Source organism: Amblyomma maculatum, chromosome 3, assembly GCF_055883805.1.
Source record: "Amblyomma maculatum isolate TAMU_Amacu chromosome 3, ASM5588380v1, whole genome shotgun sequence".
Taxonomy (NCBI): domain Eukaryota; kingdom Metazoa; phylum Arthropoda; class Arachnida; order Ixodida; family Ixodidae; genus Amblyomma; species Amblyomma maculatum.
Genome location: NC_139346.1, coordinates 109,095,526 through 109,116,603, shown reverse-complemented (window position 1 = coordinate 109,116,603; position 21,078 = coordinate 109,095,526). Strand labels below are relative to the sequence as shown.

Here is a 21,078-nt window from a genome sequence, read left to right as displayed (position 1 = left end):
CTTAGACATATACCGAAATAAAACATCCTACTAAATATAAATGGATCGAGTGAAGCTAGCCGAGACGTACAGGCGTGTAAGGATATACGAACAGTCCAGGACAGATACCAATTAACTGTGCTTGTGGATTACCTCATATTCATAATTCACAGAGCATGGAGACAAATACCGAAAGCTAAGAGAGACAGCCCGCAAGCAGGTCGAAACCTGATTGATTTGATTTATAGGAAGGTAAAGGCGCGGTAACTGTCTCACTTGTTTCTGTAGACACCTCAACCGTGCCAGAAGGGATGGAAGGAAGGTGGGAGTGAAAGTGGAAAGAGAGAAAGAGGATCCGTAGTGGAGGGCTACGGATTCTTTTTCTCTCAAAACTTCCTATGCATCATACAGGAGCGATGTCAGCGCACGTTAAAGATCCCCAGGTGGTCGAAATTACTCCGTAGCCCTCCACTACGGCTCCTCTTTCTCTCTTTCCACTTTCATTCCCACCCTCCTCCCTTCCCTTACGGCGCGGTTCGGGTGTCCACAGAGCAAGTGTGACAGTTACTGCGCCTTTCCCTTCCTGTGAACCAATTTAACTTTTTATACAGGAAGGCGCATTAATCTAGATGCCCCGCGTGAAGCGAACGCTGGTTCATTTCGCAGTAGCGCCTTTCTTGGAGATTAGATGAGAAAGTGTCACAACTGCATTACTGAGGCCTGCTGTTTCTGATGCATATATGTGACGCCAGAGCAGTTAACCCTATAGTATTCACCTAATCTGTGCAAGAAGGAATTGACGGGAAAAATATTAATGCAAAATGTTTCTTGAAAGAACGAGCGGCTTATGAGTGACATTTATAGAGATAATATGAACTAGGTGTGTTAGCGTCTGCCCGTTGTTTATATTTGTGATTCTTGTGATTCACCTTGGTGAATCATGCTTAGCATGTTTTTTGTTTTGTTTTCTTTGCTTGTGGACGTTGCTTAGGTCTGATGTTCTTTAATTGCTTTACTCACCTGAATGCATGGTTTATCATTTATTACTGGTGATTTGATGTCTCCTTAAGTCCTATATTTATTTCCAGTCAAGCACAATAAGTACTAGGGCAATGATTTTATGCCATATCCACGGTGACAGCTGCCCACGCCATCGAGTGTTTTTCATTTCCGTAGATGCATGTCAATTTGTAACAGTTGTTACACTGAATTGAACTGCAGCGGCTGAACGAGGGCACCGAGAGAGCTGAACAAGGGAGTGAGGGCACCAGAAAATGGACCTACAGTTCAGCGTCCTCTACTTCTTCCGATTGCGCTATTTTTTTCGTCTTCCTCTACTACACGTGTCACTGCCCCCTCCTTTAGAGCATCGCTCCCATGCGGTGTTACTGCCATACAGAAGAGCAGGCGGAGAGGAAAAGCCTTCACGAGTTACGCCACGAGTCTGACATCACAGGACAGACTATATGCAACGTGAAAGTCAGTCGGGAGGTCGCTCATAACAAGGCTTCATTCGCAATACATGCACAACGTCACTGCGCTTGCTGATTTGCAATGAATATGCCTTTCGGTCTTTAAACTTCGTGAAAGCAGATTAGGGCTGCGTGAAGTTATTTGATTTACGCAACACACTTCCTATCACTGATTTGAACACTGAATCTAAGCATTTTTTTTTGCTCTGGAAGGCTGCTATGTCAGCGGGAGTAACGAGGTATGTGAAAATGCTGCTTTAACTTTTGTATAGAGCGCAGCCACAGCTCATAACATCTGGGAATTACGTGGCGCAGCGTTAACAATGATAACTATACGGCGATAACTTACATTAGACCGAAAAGCTGTCAGGGTGGTAGTTGTAATTGTCGATACTGCGTGTTGGAAATCATCGGGCGCTGCGTAAAAAAATTGTCTTGATAATTTGTGGTTCTAGTGATTGATGATTGATTGGTGTGTGATAGACGATGACGAGTTGATGAAATGATTGTAATGAATTGATTAAATTATGAAGTAAAGAAATTAAAAGTTCGAAATAATTGGACAAAAGGGGTTCAATGGTGTTTATGTGCCGAAAATGAAAAGCCAATGCTCGATGATGCTTATTAAGAAACTATAGAGTATGTAACTGACTATTAATTGATGGAAATATTTCAGGGAAGGAAAAATACATTTCTCAATGCGGATTTTCAGAAAATAGCAAGGAGAGATAAGAATGCCTTCCTGAACATACAGTGCCAAGCAGTTGAGGACAACAGCCAATTAAGGAACACAAGAGCTCTGTATAAGACAACCAAAGATATCAAAGGAAGCTTCTGTGCTAAGCTTCTGTGCTAATACCCTTCATGGATCACTGCCTTGTCGTGGCGGAGGGGCTTGCGAAACTCGATGAAGTCGTGAGCTCTGCTGTGTAGGGCCACCCAAGATAGACAGGTCACGGCAGAGAGTTCTGACAAAATGTGATTCACTGGAGAAGGTAATGGCAACCCACTCCAGTATTTCCTGCCAAGAAAACCCTATGGCCAGTCACAATACCATTATCGATATGGCGCCGGAAGATGAGCCCCCCAGGTTGGAAGGCGTCCCACATGTTACTGGGGATGAACAAAGGGCGATTCCTGGTAGCTCCAGGACGAATGAAGCGGCTGGGCTAAAGCCAAAAGGACGCTCAGTTGTGGATGTGTCGGGAAGCGACCGGAAAGTCCGATGTTGCAAGGAGATATATCACATAGCAACATGGAATGTAAGATCTATAACGCAAGGTAAACTGGATATCGTCAAGCGAGAAATGGACAGATTGAACATTGATATCTTGGGTATCGGCGAGCTCAAGTGGACCGGAATGGGAGAATTTAACTCCGGCGACCATTATGTCTTTTATTGTGGGCACGAATCCAAGAGAAGGAATGGGGTCGCTCTCATAGTAAACAGAAGATTGGGCAAAGCAGTGCTAGGGTACAACCCCAAAAACGACCGAATGATGTCACTTCGAATCCAAGGTCACCCTTTCAACATAACAGTTATCCAAGTCTATGCACCGACCACTACTGCTGAAGAAGCTGACGTTGAGAGATTTTATGCGGACCTACAATGCCTTTTAAATCGCACCCCATCATGAGACGTCGTTTTTCTCATAGAAGACTGGATTGCTAAGGTAGGGAGTGAAGAAATATCCGGAATTACAGGCAAGTTCGGTCTTGGTGAGCCAAATGAAGCTGGGCAGAGGCTAGTAGAGTTTTGTCAAGAAAATAACCTGACCATAGCGAATACTCATTTTCAACATCACAAGAGGCGCCTGTACACATGGACTTCACCGGACGGTCTGTACAGGAATCAGATCGATTATATTATTTGCCGGCAGAGATGGAGAAGCGCTATACAAGCAGTAAAAACAAGGCCTGGGGCCGATTGTGGCACCGATCATCAGCTTCTTGTTGCCAAAATTAAGCTTCGATTGAGGAAAACGCAGAAAACTAGAAGGCCTTTCAGGTATGATCTGGATCAAATTCCATTAGGATATGCTGTGGAAGTGAGGAATCGATTTCAAGAATTAGATCTAGAAGACAAAGAGCCCGAAGAGATGTGGACTGATGTTCGTGATATAATACAAGAAGTTGCTACTAAGGTAGTTCCAAAGCAAAAGAAATGCAAGAAAGCAAACTGGTTATCTGAAGAGGCTTTGCAAATAGCTGAGGAAAGGAGGATGGCAAAAGTTATGGGGGAAAGAGAAAGATACAAGGTTCTCAATGCGGATTTTCAGAAAATAGCAAGGAGAGATAAGAATGCCTTCCTGAACATACAGCGCCAAGCAGTTGAGGACGACAGCCAATTAAGGAACACAAAAACTCTGTATAAGACAATCAAAGATATCAAAGGAAGCTTCTGTGCTAAGCTAGGCGTGATAAAGGACCAACGAGGCAAGGACCTCACTGAAGCCTCAGAGATAAAGAAGAGGTGGCAGGAATACACAGAAGAACTGTACAAGAAGGACCCGAATGTGCAAACCCAACATAAGACGGTTGTGATCACTGCTCTCGAGCCGGGCATCCTGAAGAGAGAAGTTGAATGGGCCTTAGCCAGCCTTGCTAAGAACAAAGCTAGCGGAATTGATGGCATTCCAGCTGAGTTGCTTCAAAACCTTAACCATGACGCTGTTAACATTGTGCATACATTATGTCAGAAGATTTGGACAACCCTGCAGTGGCCACAGGATTGGAGGAGGTCAGTTTACATCCCCATTCCAAAAAAAGGCAGTGCCAAAGATTGTTCCAACTACCGCACGATCGCGCGTATTTCACATGCTAGCAAGGTGATGTTGAAAATCCTCCAAGGTAGGCTGCAGCAGTATGTGGATCGGGAGCTTCCGGACGTGCAAGCTGGGTTTCGCAAGGGCAGAGGAACTAGAGACCAAATTGCCAACCTTCGCTGGATCATGGAAAAAGCAAGAGAGTTCCAGAAACCCATCTACCTCTGCTTTATTGATTATGCGAAAGCGTTTGACTGCGTAGATCATGACAGATTGTGGCAAGCTCTCCAAGAGACGGGAGTTCCAATTCACCTCATCTGTCTCCTCAGGAACCTGTATGAAGGGCAAAAGGCCACAGTCAGAACTGGGCATGGTCTTACTGATTGGTTTCCGATTGAGAAAGGAGTGAGGCAAGGCTGCATACTGTCGCCCTGTCTGTTTAACCTATATGCAGAGTGCATCATGAGGAAGGCCGGTCTGGACGAGTCTTCAGCTGGAGAGAAAATTGCTGGAAAACGTATCAACAACCTTAGATATGCGGATGATACCACTTTAATGGCAGAAAGTGAAGTGGAACTCAAGAGACTTCTGATGCGCGTACAAGAAGAGAGTGACAAGTTTGGGCTTAAACTGAACATTAAAAAGACAAAGATCATGGCGTCTTGCCCTATCAAGTCCTGGAGGATCAATGGACAAGAAGTGGAAGCTGTGACGGATTTTCTCTTCTTGGGCTCGAAGATTACCTCCGAAGGAGACTGCAGCCATGAAATTAGGAGACGCCTGCTTCTGGGAAAGAGAGCAATGGTTAGCCTTGAACGCCTAGTAAAGAGAAGAGACATTAGGAGACATTAGTCTGCCAACCAAGATCCGTATAACTCGTGCTATGGTCTTTCCAGTTGTGATGTAGGGATGCGAGAGTTGGACTTTGAAAAAGGCTGACCGCCGAAGAATTGACGCGTTTGAATTGTGGTGCTGGCGAAGACTCTTGAGAGTTACTTGGACTGCCAGAAGATCAAATCAGTCGATATTGTCGACCATAAACCCTGACTGCTCATTGGAGGGTCAAATTCTAAAGTTAAAGCTCAGCTACTTAGGTCATCTGATGAGAAGAGAGGAGTCGCTGGAGAAACATTTGATGTTGGGAAAGGTTGAGGGCTGCCAGAGAAGGGGTAGGCAGCGAACGCGATGGTTAGATGGCATCCTCGAGGCACTGCAGATGAAGTTATGTGATGTTAGGAAGATAGTGAGAGACCGGAAAGCGTGGCGTGACATGGTCCATAGGGTCACGAAGAGTCGGACACGACTGAACGCCTGAACTGAACTGAACTAATTGAGAAAATTTAGAGCCTGTAATTGAATAATTGACACAATTGAAAAATCACAAATTGCAAAAAGAGGGCATCAAATTGCTCAAAAGGAAAAGTTAATGCTTGATGATGCTAATTAAGGAAATATAAATTGCATGATCGAAATAGTTCAATGAATGAAAAGTTTAAAGAAGGGCTTTTGAACGGTGCTAAATTGTCTTGAAAGAAGAAGAAAATGTTTGATACTATTTCTGTGAAATTTAGAGCGTGTAACTGATCAACTACGCAATTGAAATACATAATTTGAAAAATATAAAAATTCGAAAAATGGGATTCAACAGTGTCAGAACGCTCAGAACTAAAAGCAAATGCATAATGATGCTAATTTAGAAAATTGTTATTATGTAAAAGATAAGTTAGCCAATTTAATTGATAAAAACTAGGAAATGCGTTTATGCGCGTCAAACTGTTGATGATGGAAAGGCAATATTTGGTGATGCTAGTACCGATATATAAAAATAAATAAACAAAAAGAAATAAAAGTAATAAAATTTAAAGTGCAATACTGAAGAGTGGAAACATCGTCCGTGTGTGTATGAAACGCTCTCTTATCATATCCTTAACGGCGGGGCTTAAGTGATGTCCTACTTATTCTTTTACTATTGAGCCCGTCAAAATGCTATTGACGCCGTAAGGCCTGTTGCCACACTGCAATTGCATCCACAACGAATTCCAAGTAGCCAGACGGGCAGCACTTGCTGGCCCGTGTAGTGTGCCATTGCAGATACGTTTGAACACAGACTGTTTGCTCTTCGAACTGAGATTCCGATATATTACGGCTTTTTTGCTATCTAATACCAGTACAAACAAAGACGTTCTGTGCTCTCCGCAAAGTAATTTATTTTATACTAGTTTATAGACATTAGGTGTAGCTAACCTGGGAACAGTGGGAACTAGATAATGTAGCACACGAGAGGAACACTCGTGACTGACAAGTAAAAAGTAACAATGGTGGTCTAAACCTTTTATTTTGCGTTTATAATAAACTTGCCAGTACTATAGCTCAAGATAAGGTTCTCTTCTTGCTCACCTACTTTTCTGTCTGGCGGCAGTGTCGCTGAACGACTTCTGTGACAACAAGGAGAACAAGAAGGACCTGCGCAACACGTCGCAGAGCAAGTCCGCGGCCATCGTGACGGCAACACAGTTCCGCGACATGCGAGGCAGCATCAAGGACGGCTGTTCCATCGACCTGTCGACCAAGGGAACGGCAGGCCTGATTGTCTCCCTTGTCGAGATGAACCTGCGCTCTGGGGTGCTGAACCGCTCCTGCATCGACTACGTCAACGTACGTAGACTGATGCTCGTCCTTAGACAGACGAATATATATATATATATATATATATATATATATATATATATATATATGTATATATATATATATATATATATATATATTTTTTTTTTTTTTTTGCTAAGGAAATGGAAGTATGAAAATTTTTATCACGAGAAACTAGTCTCTCGGGTAAAATTTAAGCGGAAAGAGAGAGTGTTACATGCATGTTGCTTTTAGTAGTTACCAGATAAAGGCGCAATATGACACAATTTCTGACCACCCTGACTGTCATGTATGCCTTGAAACCAACTTCAGTAAGCAAGGTTAGTTTGTCGTAGGTATAGATTTTCGGTTCTTAATAAACTAGGCGTAAAGTTAGCACATGTTTAGCGTAGTCAAACATCGCATTCAGCGAAACCTTCACAGGACAATTGCGCTTAGTAAAATAATTCGTGACCGATTTAACGCACCGGCGCGACGCGCTAAGCGCAGCATGATCGCCAGTGGCATCGATGGGTGGCTGTTAGTCGAGGCGTAGTGGCTCCTGGTTCTTAAACCATCGATTGATGTCCTGGCTGTTTCCATCGCGCGATGGCGCGACGTGACGTCGCTCACATGATAAATCAAGTTCTCCAACTCTTCCTGTCTCTTCAGCTCCAAGTTTGAAAGGTTAAATATGAAAGGACACCAAAAGTCAACTGTAACCCAAAGGTCATGACCTTGTGGGGCTACACCATGGTGCTCAAGGTTACACTCAAGCGGCCATATGTTTTGAGGAAAGGAAGGCCCACTATATTAAAAGCCAGATTTGTCCTTTAGCTCCTTGAAGGTCGTTGGCTAGCCCAAACTGACATGTGTTGGTTCATAGTCTACCCCTTCTAGAGCATTAGTTTATAGGAAAGGAAAGCCACATCATCCGTCACATTTTTCTCTGTGGGTACCTGAACCGCATAGCAAAAGTTTGTCCTGCTCCTTGAAGGTCAAATAAACATCAAATTTTGTGTCACGCGAAGACCGACACCACCTATAGCATAGTGAGGAAAGGTAGCCTCAACGCGTTCAGTCGCTGTGTAAACAATTCTACATATGATGAATTCGCACCCTTTGGCTGGCTAGGCCTAGTGATTAAATTTTTGTCGAAATCATTTAGAAATGTTCTCAAATGAGCGAAGTCGAGATATACTATTTTGATGACAAAAAATATTTTTTGCCGAATTTACGTATTGTACCCCTTAAGTCTGCTTCGGTGCATTAATGCGAAGTAATTTCTCTTACTGTTTCTTATGCATTTGTCGCCTCAGATACGCGTTTTTCCCATTTGCTGCTGTGGTGTTTTGTGTCGATCTCGCTAGAGGGCACAATGTGTCTGTCTAACGGGAGATTTATTTTTATTGTTTTGTTTTAAGTTTTGCATGCGAAGAGTTTGAAAAGCTTTTGTTGCCCTCCATAATTTATACTCTAAAGCAGGTTTTTGAATTTGTGCTCATTTTTTATTCTTTCTTTTCACTCTTATCACTATCCTTTCCGTCAGTGCTCTCCGGGGTCCATATGCTAGATTAGTGGAATTACAAACGCGTTCTGGGATAGTCAGCACGCACTGCTAGTTAGGAGTGCCATAGATGTGTGAAAACATTGCGTGTATTTATTGCAGTGTATTATACGTATATTGTAGTATATTGCATTGTAGTTTATTGTGTTATAGTGTATTGTATATTGCATGATATAGTGTTGTGTTGTAGTGTTTTGTTATGATGTACCCTACAACCTTGAAGGCAATAAAGATATAAAAAAGTTAGCATGGAGTAGTTGCTTGCGTGCTCGGCTGAAGAGCGGAGGGATGGTAGTTCGACTTCTGGCAGTGACACGTTTTTGTTTCTTAAGTGTCAGTTAGCGCGCGCACGTTTATTATTAACAGGCGCTGTCTGCACCACTCGTAAGCCAAGAAGGGCTTTCAGATTAAAGAAAATAAAAATTCCGAGAGCACTGGGAAATCTGCACAGCAGAAATGCGAAAGCCTGAGCGTTGCTGCTGCACGCGTCACATTTACTCTTATTATCATTATCAGCTAACTGCACCGTCATTATCACCGCTAATGTAATCGTTGTTTTATCACTAATTTCAGCACAATTGTCATTCTCACTGTAGACAAGGAGAATTATGATGTGCGTGTCACGATCCCCGGCGTGGCGCAGTTGGTTCAAGCGCTCAGCTGGGGATTGAGGACTAGAGCTTCAATTCCCTATGAAGATACGGTTTTAACAAATTAATTAATAATTAAATATTTATGTTCTCATTACTACTAAAAATTTATTTACGTCGATGACGTCATCAGTTTTATTGGCGAGACTCCTGCTGACTAAATGTTCGAATTTGCCACCTAACCGGATGTGACGTTACATTGGCTATAGCGTGACGGACGTGCGTGACAGAATCGTGGCCGACAGTATGATCCGTTAAAGGCGTTCGCCTTAAAACATTGTTCCACTTGCCTGAGACTTCTCACGTTCCGTTGCCGTGAAAATTGTATCTATAGGAGTGTGTTTCGTGCACGCAGATCGTGACCAAGTTCCACATCCCGAGCGACAAGGACGAGCGCTGCGGACGCGTATTGCCCGGCGAGTACTTGCATTTCGCCACGTCGCAGTCTCTGCAGCTGAGGCTGCACTCCCGCACGCCGCTCTCCACCTTCTTCGACGGATACACGCTGGTCGTGGTGGTCACCAGCTTTACCGAAGGTGCGCTCCGCTCGCACCCAATATGCGGAGACAATATCCGTGCCGGGAAAATTGTCGCATCTTCCGTCTTTCGGCTGGGAACGTGGTGCCCGTGTACTACGAAACGTGAACACTTCCCTAAGGAAAACATACTAAAGAGTTGCAGGGCCGTGGTCTATTGTTTCAGAGGCGTGGCAGTAGACCTAATAAAAAATACTTAACTGACAGCTACTCACAGATACTTAACTAAAAGATACTTAACTGAAAGTGACAGGTGACACTATTTTTCTCAGGAACAGATGCCAACGACTTCGTAAAAGAAGCCTGTATAATGCCCGACAAATTACATTCATGGTGAATCGGAAATTTCGTACTTATAAAGTGAGCTAAACCTGAGGCTGTTTTTTTCTGCTCCAAGACAAGTTATTGTTTAACCAATGCACTGATATTAAACAATTTTGAAATAGAAATATCTTCAGCAATAAAAGCTCTACGTGTTCTCTTCCGTGGAGATATGTTTTGGGATTGCCGTGCAGACGAACTTTGCACAAAGCTCGGTAGGATTTTTAGGGCCTTAAGAAAATGCCAGCACCTACTTTCCCCAGCATTAATGCGCATGTTGTAAAACTATTTCAATCCCGACGTCAATACTGTCATCTAGTTTTGGATAATGGCACAAAACATTTGCTACTTATATTGCAGATTTTATAGAATAATACCTTGCGCACCGTTCCAAAGGAGCCGTACAATGCTCACTGTGCCAATTTAAAAAGAAACAAAAAACATAATTTTATAAAAATAGAACTGTTCGATGAATATCAACTTATAACGTCATTTATGAACCAACTATGCGAGCACATTACCAGCTTATGTTCCGGAGCCAATTTGAAAGTAAACACTTCATCTAGCTCCACAAGGCTTCGTGAATACTGCACGTGCTCCTCCCCCGTACCAAATGTGGTTTACAGATGCTGCAGTCTAGCCTTCCGCGTGCGCGTAGTAAGTTTAAAATTAGATCAGAACAACTCCACCTTTTATCAAAACATTTTTTGCATGCAATGTTTATTTGAGGAATCAATCCGATTTCCTCTATCTGTCCTCACAGTAGTTTGTTTATTCCTTCTTTTGTGATTTTGCTAAAGAAATACTGATACACCCACACGTCTTGAATGCCTCTTAGGCTGTTTTTGCTGTCTTGCTTGCTCATTTTAAGGTGAGGCGGCGCAGTATTTTTTTTCTAATAAAACCTTGTGGAGCTTGGCCCTTAGCACGCAAACCAGGTCACCACAGGGTGCTATTCTGTCGAGCAGATTTATATCTCGCTTGTACTAGTCTGGGTTACTCGGAGCAGCGACAGGGTCCTAAGCTCTTACCTAACGCTTGCATGTAATTTAGCAGTTCCCAGATGAAAACGAAAAATTAGTGCTCGTAATTATCATCAATCGGCCAACGCTAAGGTGGTGCTGGTGTGCCATAGTTCGTCATGTCTCAGAAGGCGGCGAAAGGCGACAGGTACATGGCACTTTGTACGGGAGCCACAACTCGTTCTTTGTGCGGCGCCCACAATCAATGAACAGTTTGGCAGCTGGTTTCAAAGCGCGTGCAACGCGATAGATCAATTCAAAGCCCATCGTTATGGAGGCTTCTCCTTCCCCGCTGTTGCTACGACTTCACCTTAAAACAAGGTGAACATTGAAAACGATCTGTTAAGCACTGCCACTGGGGTCCACGATCAGAGAACGCACGTGTAGCAATACCCAGAATGGCGTCTCGACATTTATAACAGTAGGGGGCGAGGCCTGTCTTATAGATAATTGGCAGATAATGTTTTTCTAGGAAGTGACCTTTAATCTTTATCGTGATCACATCAAGTCTCCAGTGTTACGTGACAACTCCTGTGACACTTCCAGGAATGATCGAGTCACTTTACTGGAATGTTGCCCTATCTATACTCGCTTAGTCGGTCGCTATGCATGGGCTCATACATTAAAATATTATCACGATAAAATAAAACGGATGACTATTGACAAGTAGATGGCAAAATATGTAATCACCCTAGAGGTTCGTGGTGTCGCGAACAGTGTTTTCAAGTTTTCATAGTGTATCAGATATATAAGGGTGTTCATTTTCACGGAAAACCCAATTTTTCCCTAGTGTTTTCTCGTCGCCATTTCCTAAAATTTGAGTAAATCTAGAGGGCAAAAATGTGCCTTGTAAGTACCATGCGTTTTGCAGAGTGCGAAGAGGAAGTTATCGTAAAAGAATTAGGGGACATGATGTGTTCAATACAGCGGCAGGGCCCCAGTCGAGTGAAAGTCGAAAGTTCTTTTAAGTCGCATGGTACAAGAAGCTCTTCAATTTCAGAACCTGTCCGACGAGCGCATTGTAGAGGGGACATTCTAAAGCTTGGATACTGACCAGGCTTCTTCTCGGTTTCTTTGAGCATTATCTACGCTGATGACGTTCATGACTCGTGCTTGAATATCATCCACATGCCGACTTTGAAATTATGTTTTTTCAACGTGCACAGACAGGCGGGTGTCTCACTGCCACGAAAAGGCTACGTAAGAGGTCAGCAATGCCCCTGACGAAATAATCGTAATACGGGGAAAAATAATATGTATGATTTGATACACATTTATACAGCGAATTCTGTCATTTCTATCCTAGGTTTCAATTATTATGAAAAGGCAGAGCACTTTACCTCCCTTGGTGGTAGATTGGCGAGTGCTTCAAAATACTGCCCGTCTCGTATAAAGAAGGAACTCGTATAGTTTAAATTTTGTGGAATACTTCGATGTGTACAGAAGTTCGGGCCGAAACTTCTCTCTCTCTGACGTTTTTATGCACCAAGGTGTAACTGGAAAATACAACGTTAGTACTTTTTGTCTTCTTATTGTAGCAGAGAGTGCAACTGTAGACAGCATTCGAGTGGTGGCAGCACAATATATAGCCGCACTAAATGGTAGTGGATGCCTAATTGTGTTGCCATCCCGGTTATCATCCTATGGTGCTTCGATATGAAGGGGCTTCTTTTCTTATATACTTGCTGGCCTTTTGCGTCGCATCTGCAGGACTCATGGAATCTCAACCGAAAAGGACCGGACTGTTTTGACAGTAAATATCCCGCTAGTCATTCTAGCTCAAGGGCAGTTAATCGTCACTCAGGCAAAAACTGAATGTTAAATATTTGTTTAGTATATGTAATTCGTTCGAGGGGCACAGCGAATACGCAAAAAATTATGAACACGTTTAAGGGCAAAATATCATATACGCGTTTGAATATTTTCCTCCAAACTTTAAGCGCATTCATGATTCTTTTAGTAGAACTTGGGCCCTCGTAATTAAGAACAATGCCCAAAAAAGAACTACTTGTGTAAATTCTCTATCTCTGAATTAGAAGTACGTTTTTGACCAATTTAACATTTTCTGCGTGAGAACTTGCTGAGCTCCTTTGAACCATCATGCTGACATGGTGATGGGCGCAGAAACAGCATTTAATTTAGTTGTATTGTTTGTTTTGTAGATTCCGCTAGTACCACAGATGTCGGATTCATGGCAGCATAGAAATAGGAATACCTACCTCACCTCTGGTTTCGTCTGTTCGGTTTAGGAATATATTGGGTTGGCATACATGATTGAACAGCGCTAGTAGGCGGGACGGAAAAAGAGGAAACAGACATTCTTTAAACGAGAACCATTTGACAATACTAACCAACCTGTCCGGCTTGGGCCTATTCTTAACCATCTGCTGTGTTATAACGCAACGCTGACTGTTTATGCCTCAGATTTAAACAGCGATTAAAGCTTTTCAAAGGGCACGTATGCTTGGCAAAGTGCAGTGCGATGTGCATGTTCAGTATGAATATACCCGCTCCTTATTTTATTCTCCTTAACGACAGCGTCCGCACGGGACGGTGGCTGCGGACCGCATGAATTCCAGTGTGTCGATGCCGGACGCTGCATCTACAAGCACTACCAGTGCGACAACATCAACAACTGCGGAGACAATAGCGACGAAGAGCAGCTGGGAAATTCCATGTGCTGTGAGTACTCATACAGCGCATTTTACATACTGGCTGAGTTTTACGCACACTTTATCACCCAATACGAGTAATTGTTTCGTGTGTAAGCAGAGGTAATGATTCTGCACGTTTACTTTGCGCTATCAGCATGAGGTTCGTAAGCGCTGTTCCCCACACAGACACCCAAATTATTTTGAACCAATGCAGAAGAAACACGCTTGAATATCGCTAAGGTCAATTTGTGTCAATTTAGCGGAAGACCTGCACTCATGTAACACCAACTCATCAATGTCACGGCGAGGGAAGGGTTAGTTTCTAAACACCTAGATCGCCTAGCACTTTGATAAGTGATGCCAGTTTATAAAGTCAAGTGATGGTAACAGATTTTCGCAACTTGAGACAAAGACAAATAGACTTTTAAATCAAAACAATGCATAATACCAAGCAGGTACAGATTGCTGAAGCCGAGGTAAAAACTGGGGGCACATAAATTATTCTTAAGCAGTATCGAGCGATAGCGTAGATATTCCATTGCCGCTAGCTTACAAAAAAAGGCATACATTCACGTACGCACACGCACGCAAGCAGCACAATGCAATACTATGCAATCGGCATTTCTTTATTTATTTCACACACATGCTGTACGATCACTACTACTTACTGCTCACATGTTAAAGCACTCGTGTCGGTCTCATTCGTGTCATTTCACTGTCAGGCGAAGTGCTCGTACGAGGTATTCTTTTAACCCCGATAACCGTAAGTTCTTTGGTAGCGTAGAGGTAATTTGTCCAGTTCAGTTCGTGACACTTAGAGCGAATTTACCGTCTGACGGATCTAATTCTCATACGTCTTTGTTTAACTGGTCACGTGACATATGACGTAATGACACTGTCGGCGAATAAAGATTTAGCGTCACGCAGGACAAGTGACGGTTTTTCTCTTTGCGCCGAGACTCCTAAGGCTACCGTCTTAATAAATTACCATACGTTCCCTTAATGCCTGGGGAGTAGGTTAAAATATATTTTATTCAGAGTAGTCACTTTATGGCGACTGCGCGGCATACCTCGATCAAAATCATGGATCATAAACACGTCGTGCAGCACCTTTAGTTCTGTAGGAGCGCTAAAGCGTTATAGCATTACTCGTTGAGCGCCATCTAGAAACAGCAGCCTACAGAAAGAGTCGGGTTTTCTTCGCAGTGATGCCCCTCAGTTCGCTCATCTTGATCGTCACGGGCACCATACAGTTCGTCGTCACGTGGCTCTTGGTCCTTTATTGTTGCATCCGCAGCGCCCTCGCGTCAAAGAAGGTAAGCGTAGTTTGCGCTTTATAACCCAGGTGCATAAATAACAGCTCGAAACAAGGACGTGATAAATTACAACACACGTTTGATGTCACCTCCTTGTTCTTGCGCTTTTTATGCCCATTTTTCATGCACCAACCAGCCCCCCAAAATGCGGTCTTAGATAGGTGCATAAAATGGGAAGAAGCCGCGGCTGGTTTGGCGGGATTGCAGATTAAGATCGACAAGTCGTGATTCTTCGGCCTGCGCCGAATTCACGCTGTATACACGGGTGGTTTTGCATGCCGACTAAGTGAAGCATAATGTGCAAGTGGAGCAGGGACACATTTGTTTTGAACTCTTAAATTGAGACTTAAAACGAACCGGTCCAATCTAATTTCCTGGCTCTTCCTGGCTATTTCGTCGTTTATGCAACAGATTGGCAGCAATTTGAAGTGGATGACGGTGTGCCGTTGCTTCTGGGAACCGCGACCATAAATCGATGTAGACCCAGGTGTTTTGCTGGTGAGATTAGCCGGTTAAGGCGACGCCTTTGGTTTTATTGCCCTTCCCATATTATAATGTTCCTCTCTAGGAGTGGGAGTGATTACAACTGCGAATTCTTCTGATTCAAGTGAAATAACATCACTATACTCAGCGTTCCTTTAAATGGTGCATCAGAAAAGGACGCATGCAGATGCCGATTTTCGAGAAACATGGGAACTGGCCGGACGAGCCGCGTTGTCGATGCTTTAGGTAACCGTCCGAGATTTTTGTATTGAACACTCAGGCGCACCTTGGTGTTCTCAGCACGTCATTTAACCAAGTTATATTCGCATCCTATTCGCGAGGAGGTTAATAACCTCATCCCAGCAGACTGATTAAAAATTGTGCAGGTTTTATGGTTTTTACTGCTGGGTTTATATGGTTGCGAATAGGCTCTGCGCGCTACCTCTATTAAAAGAAGCAGGTGGCTGCGCAGGTCGAAAACTTCTTGAAAAGTTCACTGAGGCTAAGAAGCAGAGCTGAATGCTTCATTAGCCAAAATGGGGCATAAAAAAAAAACAAGGGTGAAATAGGTATTTTCAACGTCCGGCTGTCCCCTCAGGCGTGGAGGCGGCAGCGAAAACCGTATCAGCCACAGAGCGGCACAGTATTCGAACAAAAAGATGAACTGGACATGAGACATTTATCCTAGCGTGCAGTTTATAGCCACCGGTGTCAATTACGCTACAACACTTCATTGGTTCCACGTAGTGGTTTATAAAATTGGCTATGATTTTCGGATGTGCCATTCGCAGTGATGGCGCATGGAAGCAGCGCAGGCACGTGTTATGCCAAAAGCATCTAACGAAATGCCTTTCAATGGACGTACCTTAACTGCTAATAGCATTGACATCTGGTGTCAGTGAGCAGTCCTCCACCAAGAATACGTGCCAAAAAAGTACGTGCCCAATAGGTGCTTCGTTTATTAGCTGCTTGTTGGCCAAAACATCTGTATATTTCACCGGTGCCACAGGTAATTAAAAGGGCATTAAAACGAAGGAAAACCGCTTTGTCGGTTGAAAAGGATGGCTGCAGTGTTCCTGGAAGCAGCCAAATATCAATTCTTGTAGAGTACCTGCAAGTGTGTGTGTGTGGGGGGGGGGCGTGGGGGGGGAGGGTTTTGTCGGAGCAGCGTGTTGCCATTCCCTGAAAACTGCAGCAACGGAATTGCCGGGTCCGTCACTCAAAAATAAAACGCGACCTTACACTTTGTTCGAGCATGAAGCGCAGTACGGAAACCTAAATGAAATATTAATAAAATAGGTTTATGGATTAAAATTACTTACTGTAAAGAGCGTAATAGATCGGTGGCGTCCATCGCGCCATATTCGTGACGTTGAATAAATTAACTTGAAAAATCTCCGCGGCATAAATCCGTTAAAAAGAGTTTAAAGCACGTTAAAAGGTGATTGTTGCTGAGAGCTGTCTCTGAACGCAACCTAAAGGTAACATACACTCACTGAAGACAGAAATTTATTACGGTGAACGAAATTGTTGTCATACCGTCACATCCTGGCTGCATTCGCGGCTGGTTTTGCTGCTGTTAAGAGCAAAAAACATGGTAATATGCAACCTAAATGAGAACATACCCCATGAAATATGGTCGTAATTTATTTGAATGTTGTGAATTTAAAACAAAATAAAACATTGTACCTACAGGAATCGAACACATGTCTTACAATCGGGTACATGGTGTGAATCCACTGCGCCACAGAAGCTTTTTTTACCAGCATGGTATTTATTACACGCGTTTACATAGAGAAGGGAGTTAAATAAAGTGTATAGCGTCATAGAAGCGACTGGCAGCGCGGTCTTTAAATGCGCTCTTATTCGTTTTGATTTAACATACTAAAGATGACCAGACGGATGCAACTGGCATGATTAGAGGATCACTGGAAGCAATTTTAATCCAGCAAAATATTTTATTGAGTATGCATTGCATTTCAAAAAAACATATAGGTTTATTGACTGCCTTTTTGCTGTGTTTTTGTTTTGAGTGACGCAACCCACGTCTACCATACTCGAGCAATAGAATGTAAAAAAAAAAGCATCTTGCTGCTTCATAAAGTGACACCTAGAGTTGCAGTGACTAACCTTAAAAATCAGTTTCCATTTTATTAGGTATGAATTTTGTATAAGGTAGTTTCTTCCTCCTCCCTGTTAGTCTTGCTAGTGATGTTGATTCTTTCTGGGAGAGGTGGAAGGCGATGAAAATTTAATGAACGAAGTATATAGCTTGTTCAGAAGTTACAATCTGTTTTCTGTTCTGTAATCAACTGCATTTTACCACTCTCTATAGCTCCTAATGCAAACTCTAACCTTCACTACCAAATTCGTATAAATTCTACCGTGCGCCTAAATTGCTTATGTGTTCACTCAACCCAATGCCAGGACTTGTATCGCAGCCTCTGCAGTCTGCCCGTGCACTGTGCGTCGTCAACGGACCTAAAGGACCTGAGCTTCTGGAAGTTAATCTATTGCCATTTACTCGTCTGCCGCTTAGCCCACGTATAGCCCTTGAACGCTAAATGGCGCACACCATAACATTTCCAGCTGCCCAGTATTTGCCGTTGCCCCAGCGAGGATCCTGTCCACAAAGATTAAAAGATAACCTGTGTTATTCGTGGGATCGTCCTCCCTTTTCCTGCTTTAAAACAATCCGATATTCCACTCGTACGGGCGATGCCTCTCTTCTTGCGCCTTTGATAGAGTCACTGTACTACCCAGTGACTAACCTACACGCTGCTTTCTGCCCATGCTTAGTCTGGGAGAGGCGGGAAAAAGGCGCTCTTTCTGAGATTTCCATGGTAGTCCTCTGAAATCATGAGTGGAGTGGTGCTCTCAGAAATCACTGTCAAAATGCACGGATTTCGCGCGTGAATGATTTATTACACCTAAAAAACCATTCTGGCTACACCAAAGTTACTCGCGGTACTCACTCAGAGATAAAAAGAAGCGATGAAGTAAAGATAAAAACAAACCGATCAAGAGGAGTACCGCGCAAAGGTTTCTTTAGGTAGGACTGCGGCCAGAATGCAGAGCCCTCCTTTGTGTCTTACGCAGTCAATACTCTTTCGATTGAAGGCGGGAACCTCATTTTCGCAAGTTGAGGCAGGAGTTTGAATGCTTAAATGGACTCTGTTTATTTCTGCCCGTAGATATGCTCAGAGTCAACTGAGACTCGCTTTCATGATTGGTGCCCCACACTGTATTCTCAACTACCACGTTTGGCTAACATACATGTGTATACATTTATTTGGCTTTCTTTAACAGGAGCTACTGGACGAGCGCACGGACTCGGACTTTGCTCAGCCGACCAGCGTGCAGGTTCCGAGGCGCCATGGCAGCGCCAGCATAGAGAACACTGCCGGCATCAGCGAGATGCAGAGCGACGCGGTGACTCCCGACGGCGAAGAGCAGCAGCCGGCGGCACTCAGTCCCACGGCTCGGGCCAAGCGCTCCATGTCGCGCTCCTACCGTATCCCGCTGTTCGCCACCATCATAAAGAAGGACGCTGAAGAAACAGCGCCCATACAGCCTGTTTTGTAGCCACAAGCCTCTTCAGTTGCGGGACAGCTCAACTAGGATTGGCCGCTCCAACCATATTTGGGTGAAACATGTGCAATATGTTCACCTGAGCACTTGGATTTCTGTGGTCATTAGGTGACAAAGGTTTTTCTCTTATGGTACTTGTGTGAACAATGCTAGACTGCTATGCGGAAATACGCACCAAAGTAGGTACTGTAATGGGATTCGTTATCAGTGATATGGGTGGTATAAACAAATACAAGCAGTAGAGGAACAAGAAACCAAATGAAAAATATGAAAGCGAGTCAATCACACTTAAATATATCGATGATGTACACAAAACGGATCGCAATGTGAAGCAAAAATGGCATGTAGGGAAATACACTCACAGAAATAAATTACAGCAAATAATCTTCATGTTTATAAACGGTGCTCAGTTAAGGAAGGGACGCGTCCCAGGCATAAATTCTATAGCACATAAAAGGACAGATTCAAGTATAAAAAAATATATAATGTCAGTTGTAGTAATATGCAATACTACAGCTCTGGATGATTGCTTGAAATTGCCGAGAAGGCAATGGAAACAAAGGCGTTACGAAAGTTTCGCCAATGTAAAACCGAGAGTTATTTTAGCGTATTTTTGCGAATCTTCATAAATAAAGTAATATTTTCGAAATAAAAAACAGGCAGTGATCAGGATGTTTACAAAATGTTCGAAGAGGGCGAGAGCTTTTATAAAACGATATGCTATCGTGCATATACGTACTCCAATTTAGGTCCATGACCATGATATCTATGAAATGTTAGTGATTATTTTAAAGTGTCTTATTCGCGATCAATGAGCAGGACACAAGCATCATAAGGCGTTGCAATAGTAGTGACTATAAGTAAAAGGACAATAGCGAGTTGCTGAAAAAAAAATGGCAGGGGAATATCTTTCTGAACACAATATACTGCGAAAGCACGGGTTGTTTCGTCTTTTTCTTCACTTGGAGTAACTGCTGTTTTTTACGCGGTGCTTATCTGATAAAAACTTCCCGTGGTTGTGGCCTGATGCGTTGCAGTTAAGTTATACATGTGGCACCATCTGGGATCAGCCGCTACAAATGGCGGTGGTGTAACCATGACTCTCCCGATCAGCTCCGCTGCATCGGTGTAGTTGATGGCGCATGTCACATAATTACCCTTTTGTTCTGACGTTCCTACATATAGTCCGACAAAGATGTGAAGGCCCCCCCCCTCCCCCCCCCCCCCAAAAAAAAGAAAACTTGAAATCTGGGAAAAAAGAAAAGATTATCTTTTCCTTTATTTTGCATCAAAAAGTGAGTTCCTTAATGCAATTTTGAGGCTTTATGAGTGTTTGCTTTCAGTTAGGTTTTTTTTTCTTTAAATTCTGGTACAGCGTTACGCAGAGGGAAGCCATCAAGTATTTCTCATCGCCTGGTCGTAGATTCCCATGATGTTTGGCGTTATAAAACTGCACACGCTTGAGGAATGTCGCATTAGCGGGCTTGGATAATTCCGACTATATGAGATTCATTACCATGCACTGATATCCGACAGCGCACGGATACCTTGCATTCCGTCGCCATTGAAACGCGGCTGCCTCGGCCGGGATCGAGCCCACCTCTCCCAGACAAGTAGCCGAGTGCCGATGTTGTTGTGCCCTTAGATAATCTTCGCCTGTTATGGCAGCGTCTTTTATTCTCTTCATTGCCGGCCTTCGACACTGTAAATCGAAACGAAAAGAAGCTATGTGCCCAATTTGCACAAAAAGAATACGAGATCATGCGACCGGGCCTGGCTTTGTCGGTTCAAAAAATGAGTGCCATCAGAGGCTCCATACTTGATAGCCCATCTGGAACGCCCTCCTGTAACGTCTGTATTTCGATATACTTGTGCACATATTTACGAAAATATATTCGCGCTAGATTTGCGTCCGGATCACTGTGGTATCTAGCCGTATGAGAGCGTCAAATTCTCTGAGGCCAACCACCATGGCTAATTCGAACGGCAAACCGTTCTCATTTTCTGTTTGTAAGAACCTAATTCAGCATGAGTTTAGTGAAAGATATATCTATTTTGATCGTCGTTCTTAGCACATCCCAAAAGCAGACCTCTATC

At 43.4% G+C, this 21,078-nt stretch overlaps 1 protein-coding gene across 1 annotated transcript; it reads left to right on the top strand.

Moving 5' to 3' along the window:
• Window positions 1-6,805: 6,805 nt before the first annotated feature.
• On the top strand, window positions 6,806-20,049 carry LOC146195672 (uncharacterized). The gene is made up of 5 exons (XM_084596254.1): window positions 6,806-6,871; window positions 9,414-9,594; window positions 13,476-13,619; window positions 14,798-14,907; window positions 18,700-20,049. Exons 1-5 carry the CDS (start codon window positions 6,821-6,823, stop codon window positions 18,973-18,975), a joined length of 762 nt encoding a protein of 253 aa, XP_084452380.1. The 5' UTR covers window positions 6,806-6,820; the 3' UTR covers window positions 18,976-20,049.
• The last annotated feature ends 1,029 nt before the right edge of the window (window positions 20,050-21,078 follow it).